Source organism: Vombatus ursinus, unplaced genomic scaffold (genome assembly GCF_900497805.2).
Source record: "Vombatus ursinus unplaced genomic scaffold, bare-nosed wombat genome assembly UNPS02000580.1, whole genome shotgun sequence".
In the NCBI taxonomy this organism is placed as follows: domain Eukaryota; kingdom Metazoa; phylum Chordata; class Mammalia; order Diprotodontia; family Vombatidae; genus Vombatus; species Vombatus ursinus.
The window spans coordinates 15,622,717-15,637,943 of NW_020940358.1; the positions used below are offsets into that span (position 1 = coordinate 15,622,717).

Sequence of the window (15,227 nt, forward strand, 5' to 3'; positions counted from 1 at the left end):
CACTTGTAATTTGTATTGATTTCCTATTCTATTCATTGTATTAAATTAGACTTAAGAGTAATTTAGATTACTCAAATGTTGGTGATGAGCCAATAAACCCTTCAATGCTTTTTAAATAATACTTTTCTGGTAAAATACATATTACATGAGAAAACAAGTCTGGTCATGCCCTGACACTTAATCATGGTATTCTTTCTGGATTTCAGTGATTTCTGATGAGGCTATAACCCCTAAATAAGAAGATGAAGGAAGTTTAAACTAAGAAAATATCTTCTAGACTTTACAATTACTTTGCAAAAACTTGATTTACACTTAGAAAAATTTATTCTTTTGTATGAAAAGGCCAATAAGATGATATAAAGACAGTTAAATGGAGAACAAATAAAATCTTTTCAGCTTTTGACTATGTACATAAAATGATTATTTGTCCTAATAATTTCAACAACAGTCAAAATAACAGAATTATAGATGGAATTCCCTTTATATTCTCTTTATAACTTATCATAATCTCTTTACAATATTATCACAAATGGAGATAAATATTTATGAAGCTGAATAAGACAAAGAAGTCTAAAGAAAATTGAATAAATTTAAATTTATTTCAGTTTGTCTTTTGTCAAGAAAACATAACCTTCTCAAAATAGCATCTGTACATTAGTTGTTTTATTAAAATTTGCTAAGATAGTCTTATATCCATCCTCCAAATTGTAATTTATTAGGTAAGTATACTCGAGAAAGATAATCTGATGAAATAAATGTCAAAGCTTGGATTTCTGCCTTCATTTTCAATTCTGCCATTATTTCCATCTGTAGATGAAAACAAAATATAGTCATACTAAATATGTTTGCTGTAGCAATGACATATCAATAATGTGTTCCCTCCAAGGTTGGCCTGATCTATTCCCAAACCATGTATATTAGCCTCCAGAGGAAATCATGCTATTTATTAACCTTAGGAGCTAAAACCATCTATGTTAAGAAAAACTCAGCTTTGGTTCCTTTTATAATTAAGTCAGATTGGGGTTCCTAAAAAGGATTTGCCTTGAAATTCCTAAATATTATTTTTAAAGGACTACATAACCAAGATAATTAAAAATTATCTTCATTCCTATCAGCATTTATAAAAGGAATCAGGTAAAAATGCCATCAATCATGCATTATCAAATATCTTTGAAAGTCCCCTAAAATAAACCAATTGTGACATCTAGATGATCCTTACAAAAATATTTTCTAAATATTGTATGTTAGACTATAACAACTTTTTCTTTCTATTGAAGTTAGTAAAATACATTTAAATATAACATAAAACATTTGCATTTATAATCAAATAAATTCTGTACTTCTTTTTTCCAAAATGGTTGGCATGTAACATAAGGTCTCTTTAGGATGCTATCAAGTTTCATTTGGTCCCGTTTAGTCAGTGGAATTAATGTACCTCTTGGTATATTTAATCTGGAAAAAAGATAGGTAAAAAAAATAATGAAAGCAAAATATTTTTTGTAATTTTTATTTATAGTTCAGTTGTATTTTTTTCATAGCATCATGTATTGTTTCTATATTATTGTTTCTATGATACTGTATTTCTATCAGATAACTAGTCTAGTCAAATTCAGAAAAGCTTATTATCAAGTTGGCTCCAGGATAACAAATTCTGCTTTTATAGCAAAAGAATTGCAATGTCCTTGAAGGAATGAAGCATGATACCCAGAAATAATAGATAAGAAAATTAGGGGACTCCTCTCTTCCCTCCACAATGTATAGTTTCTAATGAAAAGAACTAAAGTAGGTATAGTCTTGGCCAAACAAACATTTTTCAAAATTGAACATGTAAGTAGCCAATGACTTTGGTATGAAGAAGGGTGGAAATCAGAGTAGCACCTCTCTTAGAATCCCTGTCCTTGTTCTACAAAGTAGGATATTGGTTTTACTGAAAGAAGAGAGAAGCAAGAGAAAAAGGAAGAGAAAAAAGAAGAGAAATTAAAACATGATAGAAGTGTGTTTCTGAAGAATTTGTAGGCTCAGAAATGAAGGGATAGAATTAAAGATGCTAAACTATGGCATGCATTCCCCTGGGGAGAGTACTATGTTTAGAGGGAAATATGGAAGAGCACTCTTTGATTGCTGATTAATATACCAAATACATCCAATAGAGCAGTGGTGTCAAACTTGAATAGAAATTGGGGGCTACTAAACAATCCATAAAGATCTTTGCAGGCTGCATCTTGACTTAGGAAGATACGTGTTTACATATTTCTTTTTTTTTCTTTTTCTTTCTCCTTTTTCTTTTGAGGCAATCAGGGTTAAGTGACTTACCCAGGGTCACGCAGCTAGTAAGTGTCAAGTGTCCGAGACTGGATTTGAATTCAGGTCCTCCTGACTCCAAGGCCAGAGCTCTATCCACTGTGCCACCTAGTTGCCCCTTATATTTCTTTTTTTTATTGTTGCTAATATATTAACACATTAAAATCAGATAGAAACTACATTTTAATCTGGTCCTGGCTGTGCTCAGGAGTATAGTGAGCTATATGTGGCCTCTGAACCACATATATGACACCTCTTCAAAAGAGCACATATCAAGTGCCCATTGTCTCTGCCATATACAATAAATAAAGTGAAACCTCAATTTGCTAGTATTCATTACTATAATTCTTAATTTATCATTTATTTGTATTTTTCTTTACTCTTTGCTGCCATGAGAAAATAAAATCACAAGAAAATAAAGTCTTATCAGGGATTTAGTAGAAACAAACAAAAGCAATTTCTACATTATGACATATGACCAATACTCATTTAGACCAATATCAACACTTAGGGGTTCTACATGTATAGAATTATACATATAAAGATGATTAATTACACTGATGAACATTCAATTAAGCTTAATTTATGGCATGTAGCAAGTGTATTAATGCATTTTAGAAGGATTTTTCAACTTACAGGGTTGAACCAAAGATCTGATTAACTTCTAAAATAACTAAAGTATTCATTCAACCAGAATACCATATTACCTAAGCATTCAGTTTAAGTAAATCTGAAACAATGAACAGTTTAATTCAAAATTATATAAACTAATTCAGAGTCAAATAGAGAATGAAAATGGAAAATTCTCAATAATTCTCTCAATGATTTGTTCAAATTATTGTTACATACTGCAGTATCTATAGAAAAATTATTTTTAAGAGGTCATTTCTGCTAAAATTTCTAACCTTTCAATGTCAGAGGGAAGAAGACCAAGCCATTTAATAGTTGGAACTGTGAGATTATGAGCTTCGAAAGACATTGACTAAAATAAAGGATAAACACATATTAAAATAGGATAAAGTTGCAGAAAATGTTAGCACTCTGCCATTTTCATTTCTTTTCTTCTTTCTTTCTTTCTGTTTTTTCATTTGAGACAACTTGGCTAGCTAAAAAGTATCTGAGTCTGAATTTGAACTCAGGTCTTCCTGACTCCACAGTCAGTGCTTTATCCACTGCAACACCTAGCTGCCTCTTGTTTTCCTTTCTAACATCCATATGATTATGACATTTAGAAGGACTTGGTAGTAACATTGTATGGCTCTTGTCTTCTACATGCCCCCTGTCATGCAGCCTCCTACCCTCAAGTTTATAATAGTATCAGAAATAGCAGCAAGGTTCTAGATTAAGAATCCATTTAAGAAGAATAGTATTCAGTATTTCTGGGTCTATTAGCCTTTTCCTAGAAACCAAAATGACAATATAACTAGCCTCTTTCATTTTATCTTCCATCATTGCCTTCTTTGATTCTCCTTATTCTATCACTTTTTCAATATCCATGTATATTTTAAAAGAATTTGGGCATATAAAGAAAAACACTATAAATATCAAATCATATATGATAATTTTCTTAATCTCAATAGTTCTAATAATAAAACTGTGAGCACAGTTTGGTGAAAGTGGCAATTTCTTCTTGTGGTTGTAGAGAAAAGATAGGGGATCCTAAATAGCTCCATAGTGACCAGACAATATTATTCCTACCAACTCACTACAACCCTGACCCACAAGATCATACCTCTTATCTAATATTAATGCCATATATTTAATAGTTGTTCTGGTTACTGCAGTGTCTGGTATCAGAATAAATTAAACATAAATCCAGTCATAAAATCTACAGCTAGGCTGTCTGGTACATTTCCTAGTTCTTGCTTAACTCAATGATTCTATGTCAATGAAGAAATTATCTAGTTATTTTAATAAATAGTGTAATAAGGGAAATCTCTGGCAATACTTACCAAAGAACCATACTTATAGATGCACATTATTTCTATGCCTGTTAAATAAAATTAACTTTAAAAATCAGTGTTGTCAGATTTCATTTAGTAAATACATATTCAAACTTTATTTTCATGGATATTACACATAAGACAATACAGCAATCTGAGTCTCAGAATATAATAGGAAAAAAGTAATAGACTTGTCACAAATGATTGTTAGCTCTTTAACTTCCATTTAATAAGTGACTTTACTCTTTAAGAATTAAAATCAGTAAGTTTCTTACTCAAAGAACTAATTTAAAGAGGAAAAAAACCTCCCAAAGATAGGAGAAAAATTTTTATTGTGAATATGGTGGAATTATTATTGTGCTTTCATATAGTTAGTCAATTACCATGTGGATCGGCATCCACAAGAGTGAAAATAGGAAGGTGAAATGTATCCCATAGTTTCTTGACTAGAAGTCTTGTGTTCAGATCTGGTACTCCTTTGCCCTATGAACAAATTTAAATATCTATTAGTAAAAGTAAAATTAGGCCCATAAAAATAACTCCCAAACTTTATCATTGGTTTAAAGAAGGCCATTTGTATTTCAATTACATTCGATGATTCATGGAATTCTTATTACACACAGTAAATAGTTTGAATTGACTTGACAAGCAAACGTGCTACTGAACCAAAATACTAATTGATCTTTAAGGGTCTTTACAGCTCTAAGAATCTATGCCATTCTACATATTATTGATACAGTTATCAACTATTAAAAACATGGCATTATGTAGCCTATGAAAATGACACAATATCCTACAACAGGGGTTCTAAACTTTTTTGTGTCATGGACCCTTTGTCAGTCTGGTCAAGCCTATTGTCCTCTTCTCAGAATAATGTTTTTAATGCATGAGATAAAATACATAGAATATGAAGAATACCAATTACATTGAAATATAGTTATACATTTTTTTAAGTTCACAGATCCCAGGTTAAGAACCCTATATATAGCACAGTATATTATCTGAGGCAACATAAGCCCCAAGAATTACACACAAGAACAAGCAATAATTACCTTTTCATTCTTTTTCTGACCATTCTTTTATCTAACCACCCTATAACTGTATTTTTCAAGATATAGTATGTAGAACTCTGCCCTTTTCTTATTATACTTTCTTCCGCGGGGAGAGCTTTAATTTTTATAGCTTCAGCTATCAACTCTAAACTGATAGTTAAATCTGAATGTCTTGTCTTTTCATCTAAATTCTAGTAATTTATCTCTAGCCACTTAATATTTGCACTTAGATTTTTTTTTACTGTCACTTCAAGTTAAATATGTTCACGATTAAATTCATGTCTTACAATTCAAAATAACACCCCTTCCTACTTTCTTGTCTTTCAGTGGCACTACCATTCTTTCTCCCAATGATGTAGGCTAAAAACCTTTAGCATCATTTTTGCTTTTTTTAATATCATCAAGTTCTGCTATTTTTTTCCTTTGAAATAGCTCTTGCTATATGTCTCTTCTTTTCCATATCCATTGCTATCATATTAGTTCAAGACTTCATCTGGATTTACAGCACACCTGGATTATTTCAACAGCCCCCTTAATGGCCTCCCTGACTCCAACTTCTCCCTCTTCCTATCTACCACCATACTTGTCTTCTTTAATCACTACATCCTTTGTAAAGTTTTCTTGATCCTCCTCCTTCCACATCCTCCCACACTTCCCCTCATGTTAATGTTCTCTCCTTTACTTTCTCAATTTTCATATGTATGAATATATTAAAACACATATATAGGTATAAATGTATGCACACACATAAATTCATATGTGTACTGTATTTATTTGTGAGCACATATCCTACCAGTAGGACATAATCTCCTTGAAGGCAGGAACTGTTTTTTTTTTTTGTCTTTTTATACATAGTACCTAGAGTATACAAAGGGTATTCAATAATGTTTGCTGAATTGAATCATGTCACTCTTCTGATTAAAACCTCAATAAAAAAATTAGTACATGTCAGTTTCCTATTATATTAAATCTATATCTATAAAATGAAGGGGTTGAATTATATAATTCCTAGAGTTCCTTCCAGTTCTAAATCTTTGATTCTATGAAATAATATAGAATAAACTGCCTGGTTTTCAAGGCCTTTCATAATTTTGCCCCACTCAATTTATTCATCCTTATTTTTTATTATGCCTCAGAATGAATCTTCCATTCAAATTGTCATTTTTTTTGTTGTTCCCTAAATATTCATTCTCTATTCCACTCCTTTATTTATGTTATTTCCTTATTTGAAATGCCTTTCTACTCTATCCAAATTGTTTTAACTCTCTTTCAATGCTAAACTCAAAACCTATCTCCTCCAAGAAGCCTTTCTTTGCTCTCTGAATTATTCTAGCACCTACACAGTCTATACCTCAGAATTTAGTACTTTCGTATTATTCATTGATTATTTCACGCGTCTGAATCTGTCTCCCCATTTAGATTGTAAGCTCCATAAGGGCAGGTGTTGTTGTAGTTGAGTCATTTCAGTACTATCCAACTCTTTTTCTTGGCAAGCATACTGGAGTGGTTTGCCATTTCCTTCTCCAACTCATTTTACAGATTAGGAACTGAGGCAAATAGGATTAAGTGACTTGCCCAGGGTCATACAGCTAGTAAGTGTCTGAGGCCAGATTTGAACTCAGGAAGATGAGTCTTCCTGATTCCAAGCCCAGTGCTCTATCCACTGTGCCACCTATTATTTTATTGTATTTTCACAGTCCCTAGCCTAATACTAGACCATGGCTGTGTCTCAGTAAATTATGTCAATTGACTAATATTAAAATATATTATGGTGCATAAAATTGTGTGTAGCAGTGAGTGAAAGGCATTATTTGTGATTTCAGTATTGAAATGATCACCAAAGCTACATCATGGTAGTGGCCCATCTAAAATATACACCTGCAGTAGAACCTTGTCATAAATGGCCAAAACTGAAAATGGTGCAATAGCATGACTGGCAACCTGAACGTTATACCTAGAATACATATTCTTTAAATGAGGTAAAGTGACCATACACTATGGGTACTTACTACAATAAAGAGTGATAGTTTTAGCTTACAGTAATAAGTTAAAAATGAGAGGCAGTGTGGAATAGTAAACAGAGGGTCAGCTTCAAAGTCAGGACAACTTGGATATGAATCTTGCCTCTCATCTATCCTGGCTTGAGCAAGTAAATTAACATCTTAGTACTTCAAGTAATTCATAAAGACTAGAAGTTACAGAGGTAGTGTCAACTTGCATTAGTTGAGGGAGTCCTCACCAGGAGTTCCCTATTTCAATGATATCATAGATACAGACCAAAAAGGAAAAGGAGAAATTATTTTGACTGAAAGTTTTGCTAAAATATAAATGCATTTCTTAAATGGACATGTCTGTTGACTATCACAACTACTTACTCAACACATTAAATTTAACAAAAATTTATTAATCACCTACCATTTGCAAGGCTCTTTGCTAAACTCTACAGATAAACTATGAATGACAGTCCCTATTCCCAAGGAGCTCACAATCAACTTGGGTGATAAGTCATATATAGAGAAAAGAATAATACAAGGTAGAATTGAGGAAACATTCTATAAATAAAATGAAACTATGGAAACTATAGAGATCTCTTAAAACATTAAAATCCATCTTTGCAAAGCATGATAAAATCTTGAAACTTAAAAAAAGCTATCAATATACCGTAATAATTATGCATGGAGATAGTTTGTTGCAGAAGTTATCATCTAGGAGTCGCTGAAATGTTGCATCTTTTTCTACAATTAGCAGGAACTTAGCATCTGTAGCCAAATCTTCTATGTTAAGTCCAAATTATGTGTAAGATGAAAGCAAGAATATCAACTTTAATAATCAATTGAATAATTAATACTATAAATAAACATTCAGAAGTAACCATAGTTTTCTTCATTTAATTTTAGATTAAAAATGCATGCAAAAATGAATTTTAAAACATGGACTATTTCTTATGCATTTAAAAAATAACTCAACTTAACTTTCTACTAAAAGGATACTTCTAATTCCTTGGATATTAGATGGCACAGCAACTGCCTAAATAGAGATGTCATTTGAAATAAAAAGTAAGCATAGCCATATTTAGTAATTAAAACCAAAATTGTATGGTAATCATTACTTCCACCCCCCATTCCCCCTCCTCCCCAAACATTAATCATAGAAGATTTATGGCTCACTAGGAAATCAAACCTTTGATTCAGGTTATTTTCTATCCCAGCTTATAATTTCTTTCCATCTTGACTAGTGTGGATGGAAAAGCAGAAACCAATGGCACAAAGGCGAACAAATTCTTCATGTGAAGAAATCTATTTAACTTCATTATCTATGCCTCCAACTTAGTAACCTGACCATGCCTTGCTGTTACATGCTTTCTGCATTTTAAAAGGCTAGACTATAGTTACAGTTTTAAATATAAACTTTGTATTTCTCTACTTTACCAAACATTATAAAGATTTTATAACATTTTGTGCTAAATGGGGAAATATTCTATCTTAAAAGAATAACATATATTTAAAAGCATAATGCATGTACATTTGGGTAAAAATTACATAACCATTGCCAATGAAATTTCAAATCTCACCAAAACAAATTGTGAAGACAATATACTAGAATCTAGCCTAATCTTCCTCTTCCAGTTTTATGTTTGAAATCTTAAACTCCAAAAGTACATTCTTAAAATCTGAAATAACACAAACCATTAATGTTTTTAAAAAGCTAAAAAATTTAAATGCTGTCATAAGTGTGACAAAAACATGCTAAGGCATTACTGATAAATACCGTTGAACCACAGGTACAATTCACTTTGGTACCATCTTCTTCAATAAAGCTTAAATTACCAGCAATTAGACCCTTTGAAGTAGACAGCTGGAAAAATAAAATTTAAATATATTTGATCCAATTTTTTTGCCAATATAGTTTATATAGTTTTGTTGTTCCCTGAATTCACCTAAAATACTATGTACATTTAATGTAAGGCTGCAATTTTTTTAAATAGTCTTTTTTATTATGAAATTAGCAATCATCAACAAACAAATATTTACGTATACAATAAACAAGGAGTATATAAGAAACTGTGAAAGTCTGTTAAATACATTAAATATATATGCATATATCTTACAATTTAAGAAGCACAGAAGAAGAAAATATATGTATATATATATATTGCAATTTAAGAAGTGAAGGAAAAAGTAATATGCATTTGGACATTAATAAGGATATTTATAAATTCCCATGGTGGGGGGTAGTTCATACTTCAATAGGAGAATAATATGGTATCATTATATTATAACCAAGAGTATATTTTAAAAGTGCTCCTTTAAACTAAAACATAGCTGAATACTGAACATAAATTACATTTTTAATCCCTTTGTAGTTAGGTATAAAAAGAATCTAACAAAGGAAAATGTTAACTGAGGAAATTTTCATTCTAATTAAGATATTGCATATGCAAATAGGATGAAGCATTTTAGTCAAACAGAAGAAAAATTATTTTAAAAGGTACTTACAATATGCAGATTTCTCCTTGGCACTTTTAACATACAGGAAATGTCATTGATTATATTGTCCACAACACTCTGGTTACCAAATAGTTGGATATCAGTATAATATATGTCTCTACAAAAATAAAATATCTTTAACCTTATTTTTTTCAGAGGAGAAGATACTTTAAAGAAATGAACATATAAACAAAATATTTTGTTTTCACTACTGATAGTTCTATTTCTTTGAATAAATATATCATTACATCATCAAAAATACTTAAATACTCCATAAACAAAAGGACAAAAAGTTGTATCTTTACCAAAGGATATCCATAGGACAAAAAACATAGTGGCTTGACTTTTAATTCAATTAAATCCTCATGTTATTTTTTTAAAGAGTAGTTTTATAATTATAACATAGTTACCTCTTGGTTGCATACGTGTTGCTCTGGACTAATTTGTAGATCATAGATAATATTTTAAGAATTAGAGCTGGAAAGTAAAACCAATCTACATGTTATTCATTCTATTCATTATCAATTCATCGGGCATTGTTAATAGCATGAACTCTAATGCCCTTCTTTTGAAAATAAAGCCATACGAATAAGGAAAATGCAATAACCTAAAAGATAACCACTTGCTAAATTAATTTCAACTATATCACATCATAGTTATTTCCCACAGCATTTTAAAATATGTTCCCAAAGAAGAATTAAATAGAAGATAAAAGTTGTTTCAAGAATCAGATTAAAGGCAATTGGTTTTTAAACCAAAAAACTGCAAAACTGATTTTCTATTGGATCACATATTCTGAGGGTACATTCATTCTAGAATTATTTTCACTGTTATTGGCAACACAAAATTGTAATAAATTTGCTTCCAGGAAAATGTGGTGTGTTAAAAGAATTAAAAATTAAAGAATACAATATAATCTATGTCATTTATTCATTAACCCCAAAAATCTAAGAAAATACTGATTTTACCAAATCTTTGGGCTGATTGTGCTGAATCACTTTTAATTTTTTTGGTGGTACAATGAGGTATCATCTGTAGACCCACGGAATCTTCAAATCTAGTAATTTGTTTTTTTTTTTTAAAGGAAAACAAAAATGGGAAAAAATGAAGTTTGGAATGTCAAATAATATACTTAATTGTATTACTCCATAAAACATTTAGGTTACAAAATAAGCACTAAAACTGTCCTAATGTTAAATCTATACTTCATAATTCAATGTGTATTCCAAGTATGTTCTTTGTGAATAGACCTTTATTAGTCTATTTCCAAAAGATTTACATAAAAATTACTTCCATGGGATAACATACAGCATTATTAAATGTCTTGTTCACCTCATATTTTAATTTTATGATCATATTTATTACTTGAAAATTGTATATTAATTTCTTTCCAAAGTTACCTGAAAAATACGATTCTGTACACAACTGTTGCAGTTACCTAACTGAACTACCAAATGTGTCCTAAAGGTGGCAGAACACACCAAGCACAGTAAAAACATGCCAGGTGTCAATACTGTTATATAAAGTAGATCCTGAATCAAAGGTGCTTCTAAAATGTGGTATAAGTTTGCCTCACTTAATACAGTAAATGAGCAATTTAAAATTATAAGAACTATATTAATTGCATTGTATTATAGAAAACCAGCAATTTCAGCTACTTAATTATTTCTATTCTGTTGGTATAATATCAACCAATCAACAAGAATTATGCTAGACACTTGGGGATAAAAAGACAAAAATGAAACAGACCCTACTCTCAAAGAGATTACATTCTCTCTGAGGAGACAACATGTATATATATGTGTATAGATATATATATGTGAAAATTGTATGTGTGTATACATACTACACACACATATGGAGAAAGAGTAAGAGACAGAGAAATAGACAGTGTTACATAGTAGCTAGAGAGCTCGCCTTATAGCCACAAAGACTTGGGTTGAATTCTCTACTGTGGCCCTGGCTGTGTGACCTTGGGTAAGTCACTTAACTTTTCAATGCTCTTGGCTAATTCTAGAAAACGCTTAAGTAGCAGAGAAGGTGCTGTCCTGCATTATAGAGAGAGTTTGTTTACCTAGGATTTCCATATATCAGTGACATTACAGACCTATTTTCTATTCTTCTGTACAAAATAAATAAAAGATCATTAGACAGGAGAAGAGTGAACTAGTAGCTGAGTAGCTCAGGAAAGTATCCTTTTGGAAAGTACTACCTGAATTGAGTTTTGAAAGAAACAAAGTATTCTCAAAGAGATAGAAGTAAAGAAGAGTTGCATTTCAAGCGGGGGGGGGGGGGGGGGGGGGGGGGAGGGGGAAGCAACCATTCCAAAGGTATGAAGTTGGGGCCAGGTTGTAAAAAGGCTTTAAAAATCAAACTGAGGCATTTGTATTTGATCCTAGTGGCAAGAGGGAGCCATTTGAATTTACTGAGTAAGAGAGTGATATGGTTGAACCTGCTCTGCAGGAAAATCACTTTGACAGATGTATGAAAGATGGACTGAACAGACAGAAGTAAGGTAAGGAGACCAATTAGTATGCTTTTTTAATGGTCCACCTGAGAGATGATGAGGATATGACCTAGGGTAGTGGCCGTGTGAGTAGAGAGAAAGGGAACGGTGCCAGAGATGTTGTAGAAGTAGAAATGGGAAATTTGGCAACTGTTTGGACATGAGGCATGAGGGAGGAAGTGGAGGTCAAGATAATGCTAAGATTGAAAACCTGAATGAAAAGGATTCCTGATAGGGACCTCACCAGAAACTGGAAAGTTCAAAAGAGGTTTTTTGGGGAAAGATAATGAATTCTTTTTTTGGATAAAGTGAGTTTGAAACCAATCAATTGAATTATAAAGTTTGAAAATCCTTTCATTCAGACTTTAACGTGATTTAGTAGAATAAATCTTTATAAACTGAGAGAGCCTCAAAAAGAAAACTACAGAATCAGGTCCTGTAATCAAATTGATTATGGGAATGACCAACAAGATGACAAAAATATCTGCTGATTTTTATTATTTATGGAAATATAGAATTATCCTCATTACAGAGTTCAATAAAACAATATTTGCATTGACATTTAAACTGATTTAAAACTTAAATACAAATAATGCCCACTTGATATTTTCCCAATTTGATCTGTTGTCTAGTGTAAGAAATGGTGCTTCATTTCTAGCCAGGCTTGTGACGATGTCTTGGACAATATTTTCTATGGATGCAAGAACTTCAGAACTGAAATTATGAACAAATAATGATTTAATTCGACAATTGTAATAATTACTTCAGCCTACATAACATCAGATTCCCCTAAATCAATAGTATTTTAAAAATTATCTTAGTATTCTTTGGATTTAAAAAGATACCTTATTTACTACGTACATGTTTATACATATATATGCATTTCTTCTGGAAATGCATATGGAAAAACTATAAATAACCAAGGTGTTACCTTTGTACTTTGACAATACCATTATGAGAAGAAAGATAAGTGTAGTTATATTTTTTAGAGAAATTTCAGTTTACTTCAATTTTCTGTTACCAATACAAACTTGTAAGCCTGAAATTCTAGTAATATTTTAATTCAAATGATGTAATACTGACTTTGGTCACAAGTTAGATCGATTCAATTCCTACTGTAAAAAATTATAAAATGGATAAAATAGATTTCAGCCTACACTGAAACCTAATTACTGTCACTGGGAAAGCATACTCTAGGAAATTAACTGTACAAGCCTTTCTAATAAAAGACAATGGTCTTGTAAGAACTCGTTTTTAAAAACCTATTATGATTTTCCACCAAGTTATGTTAACCTCTCTAAAATACAAGCAAGTAAATTGATAATTTAAAGTAGAGGTTTCCTTTCCCCCTCACTCTACTTTAATTCTGTTCAAAATTGAATTATTCTGATAGACATGTTTTTGTTTTGTTTTGTTGAAAGAAATGTTCTCAAAGAAGAGCTATTTGTTTCTAACACTTTGAGTGAGGGCATTAATAAACCAGGAAAATACAATAGAGAATGGCGGTAACAAAGCTTTTCGAAAAAATAATGGTTATAATACAGGTAGATAACAACCAACTGTAGATGCCCCATTATCATTATAAAGATTATAAATATTTATTTTATATGAACATTGTCTTAACTTGCAAGAATACTTAAAAGCATTATTAGATAAAACGGTGGATCCCAGTTATGGAGCTCTCACAGCTATCATTTTCCCTTTGATCTAATCAAATAAATTCCTTGGACGTCACTTTTTTTTTTTTGTTAAAGTATACAACTTAAGATCTTTTAGGATGAGTTAGAATTGGCCATTTATTTTTGTTTTATACACCCCCAGAGGGATTAATTGCACAAGCAATTTGCTATCTCACCAGAAAAAAAAAAAGGAAAAACAAAAAACCCCCATTGTTAAGAGATGGAAAAGCACAATAACGGTGCTCCCAAATGATGCTAAAGGCCCCGTCAGACTGCCGGCGTCAGTGGCAGCGAACGCAGGAGGAGCCAGGGGGCCTGGCTGGAATGGGCGATGGTTCCAGGCAGAGAGCACCAGAGGGAAGACGCATTTCAGGGCCTGTAGAGAGGCCACCAAGAAGCTTTTTCCTGACAAAAGGGGCAATAGAAAGAGCCGCGTCTAGAGGGAATTCCACCTCAGAGGTAATTTTTTTTTTTTTTTTAAGGAAGCCTAAGTCCATTCAGTGGGTGTTGGGGCTACTTTGCCCCCTTCCTTCGAAGTCAAATGGGGTTGGTGGAGAGCCTCTTGCGGGAGGAGGCCGCAGCGGGGGGGAGGGAACGGCCCCCAGCGGCGAAGCTCCCGTCCACACTTTTTTTTAAACCCATGTCTCCTTGTTCGTTACCTCGAGGCCTCCTTACGGGGGGCCTCCCCTGGGCCTTCCTTAAGGGACTTGATCAGGGAGACCCTGTGCTGGTCCAAAACCCTGAAGAAAGAGGCCTCGGGGCCCATGGGCGCAAAAGCCATTGAGTGCGGCTGTACAAGAAGGAGGGATGGACCGGCAGCAGGCCTGGGGCGTGTACGTCGGCCACCTCACCACCCCTCGCCCTCGTCCGCCTCCACAGGACTGCCTCAGGCTACTTTCCCCACGCGCTTTTTTCTCCCACCAACCAATCCGAGGTGAGGAAAAGAGAATCCACCAGCCAATCCCAGGTGAAGAAAGGAGAAAGGGGTGGGGGGGAGCCGGTGAAAGGTGAGAGTCCGAGGACATTTGTGCGCATGCGTTCCCTTCCTCCCTGTGTTAGTCACTTGTGCTAAGTGTCTTATTCTGTGCAGTGTGGTCTTACCCAGAGAAGCTGAGGTTGAGACCTTGCAGTGGAGAATGCTGGATGTAGTGCCATGTTGCAGCATACTGGTGTGGTGGTTAGAGAGCTTGCCTCAGAACCAGGAATACTTTGCGTGCAAGTATTAGAGGTTGCTTGGTGGTGCCGTGGTGGGTAGAGAG

At 33.0% G+C, this 15,227-nt stretch overlaps 1 protein-coding gene across 2 annotated transcripts; it reads right to left on the minus strand.

Moving 5' to 3' along the window:
* Positions 1-687: 687 nt before the first annotated feature.
* SPO11 (SPO11 initiator of meiotic double stranded breaks) lies at positions 688-14,749 on the minus strand. 2 transcript variants are annotated; one of them, XM_027853294.1, is made up of 13 exons: positions 14,628-14,749; positions 12,890-13,003; positions 10,752-10,840; positions 10,194-10,260; positions 9,793-9,901; positions 9,065-9,151; positions 8,287-8,323; positions 7,958-8,067; positions 4,628-4,727; positions 4,254-4,291; positions 3,207-3,283; positions 1,341-1,452; positions 688-807 (listed from the first exon to the last, which is right to left on the minus strand). In XM_027853294.1, exons 1-13 carry the CDS (start codon positions 14,747-14,749, stop codon positions 688-690), a joined length of 1,182 nt encoding a protein of 393 aa, XP_027709095.1. The 2 variants fall into 2 exon arrangements, with proteins under 2 accessions (XP_027709095.1, XP_027709103.1); XM_027853302.1 differs by lacking the exon at positions 12,890-13,003.
* Positions 14,750-15,227: the final 478 nt, after the last annotated feature.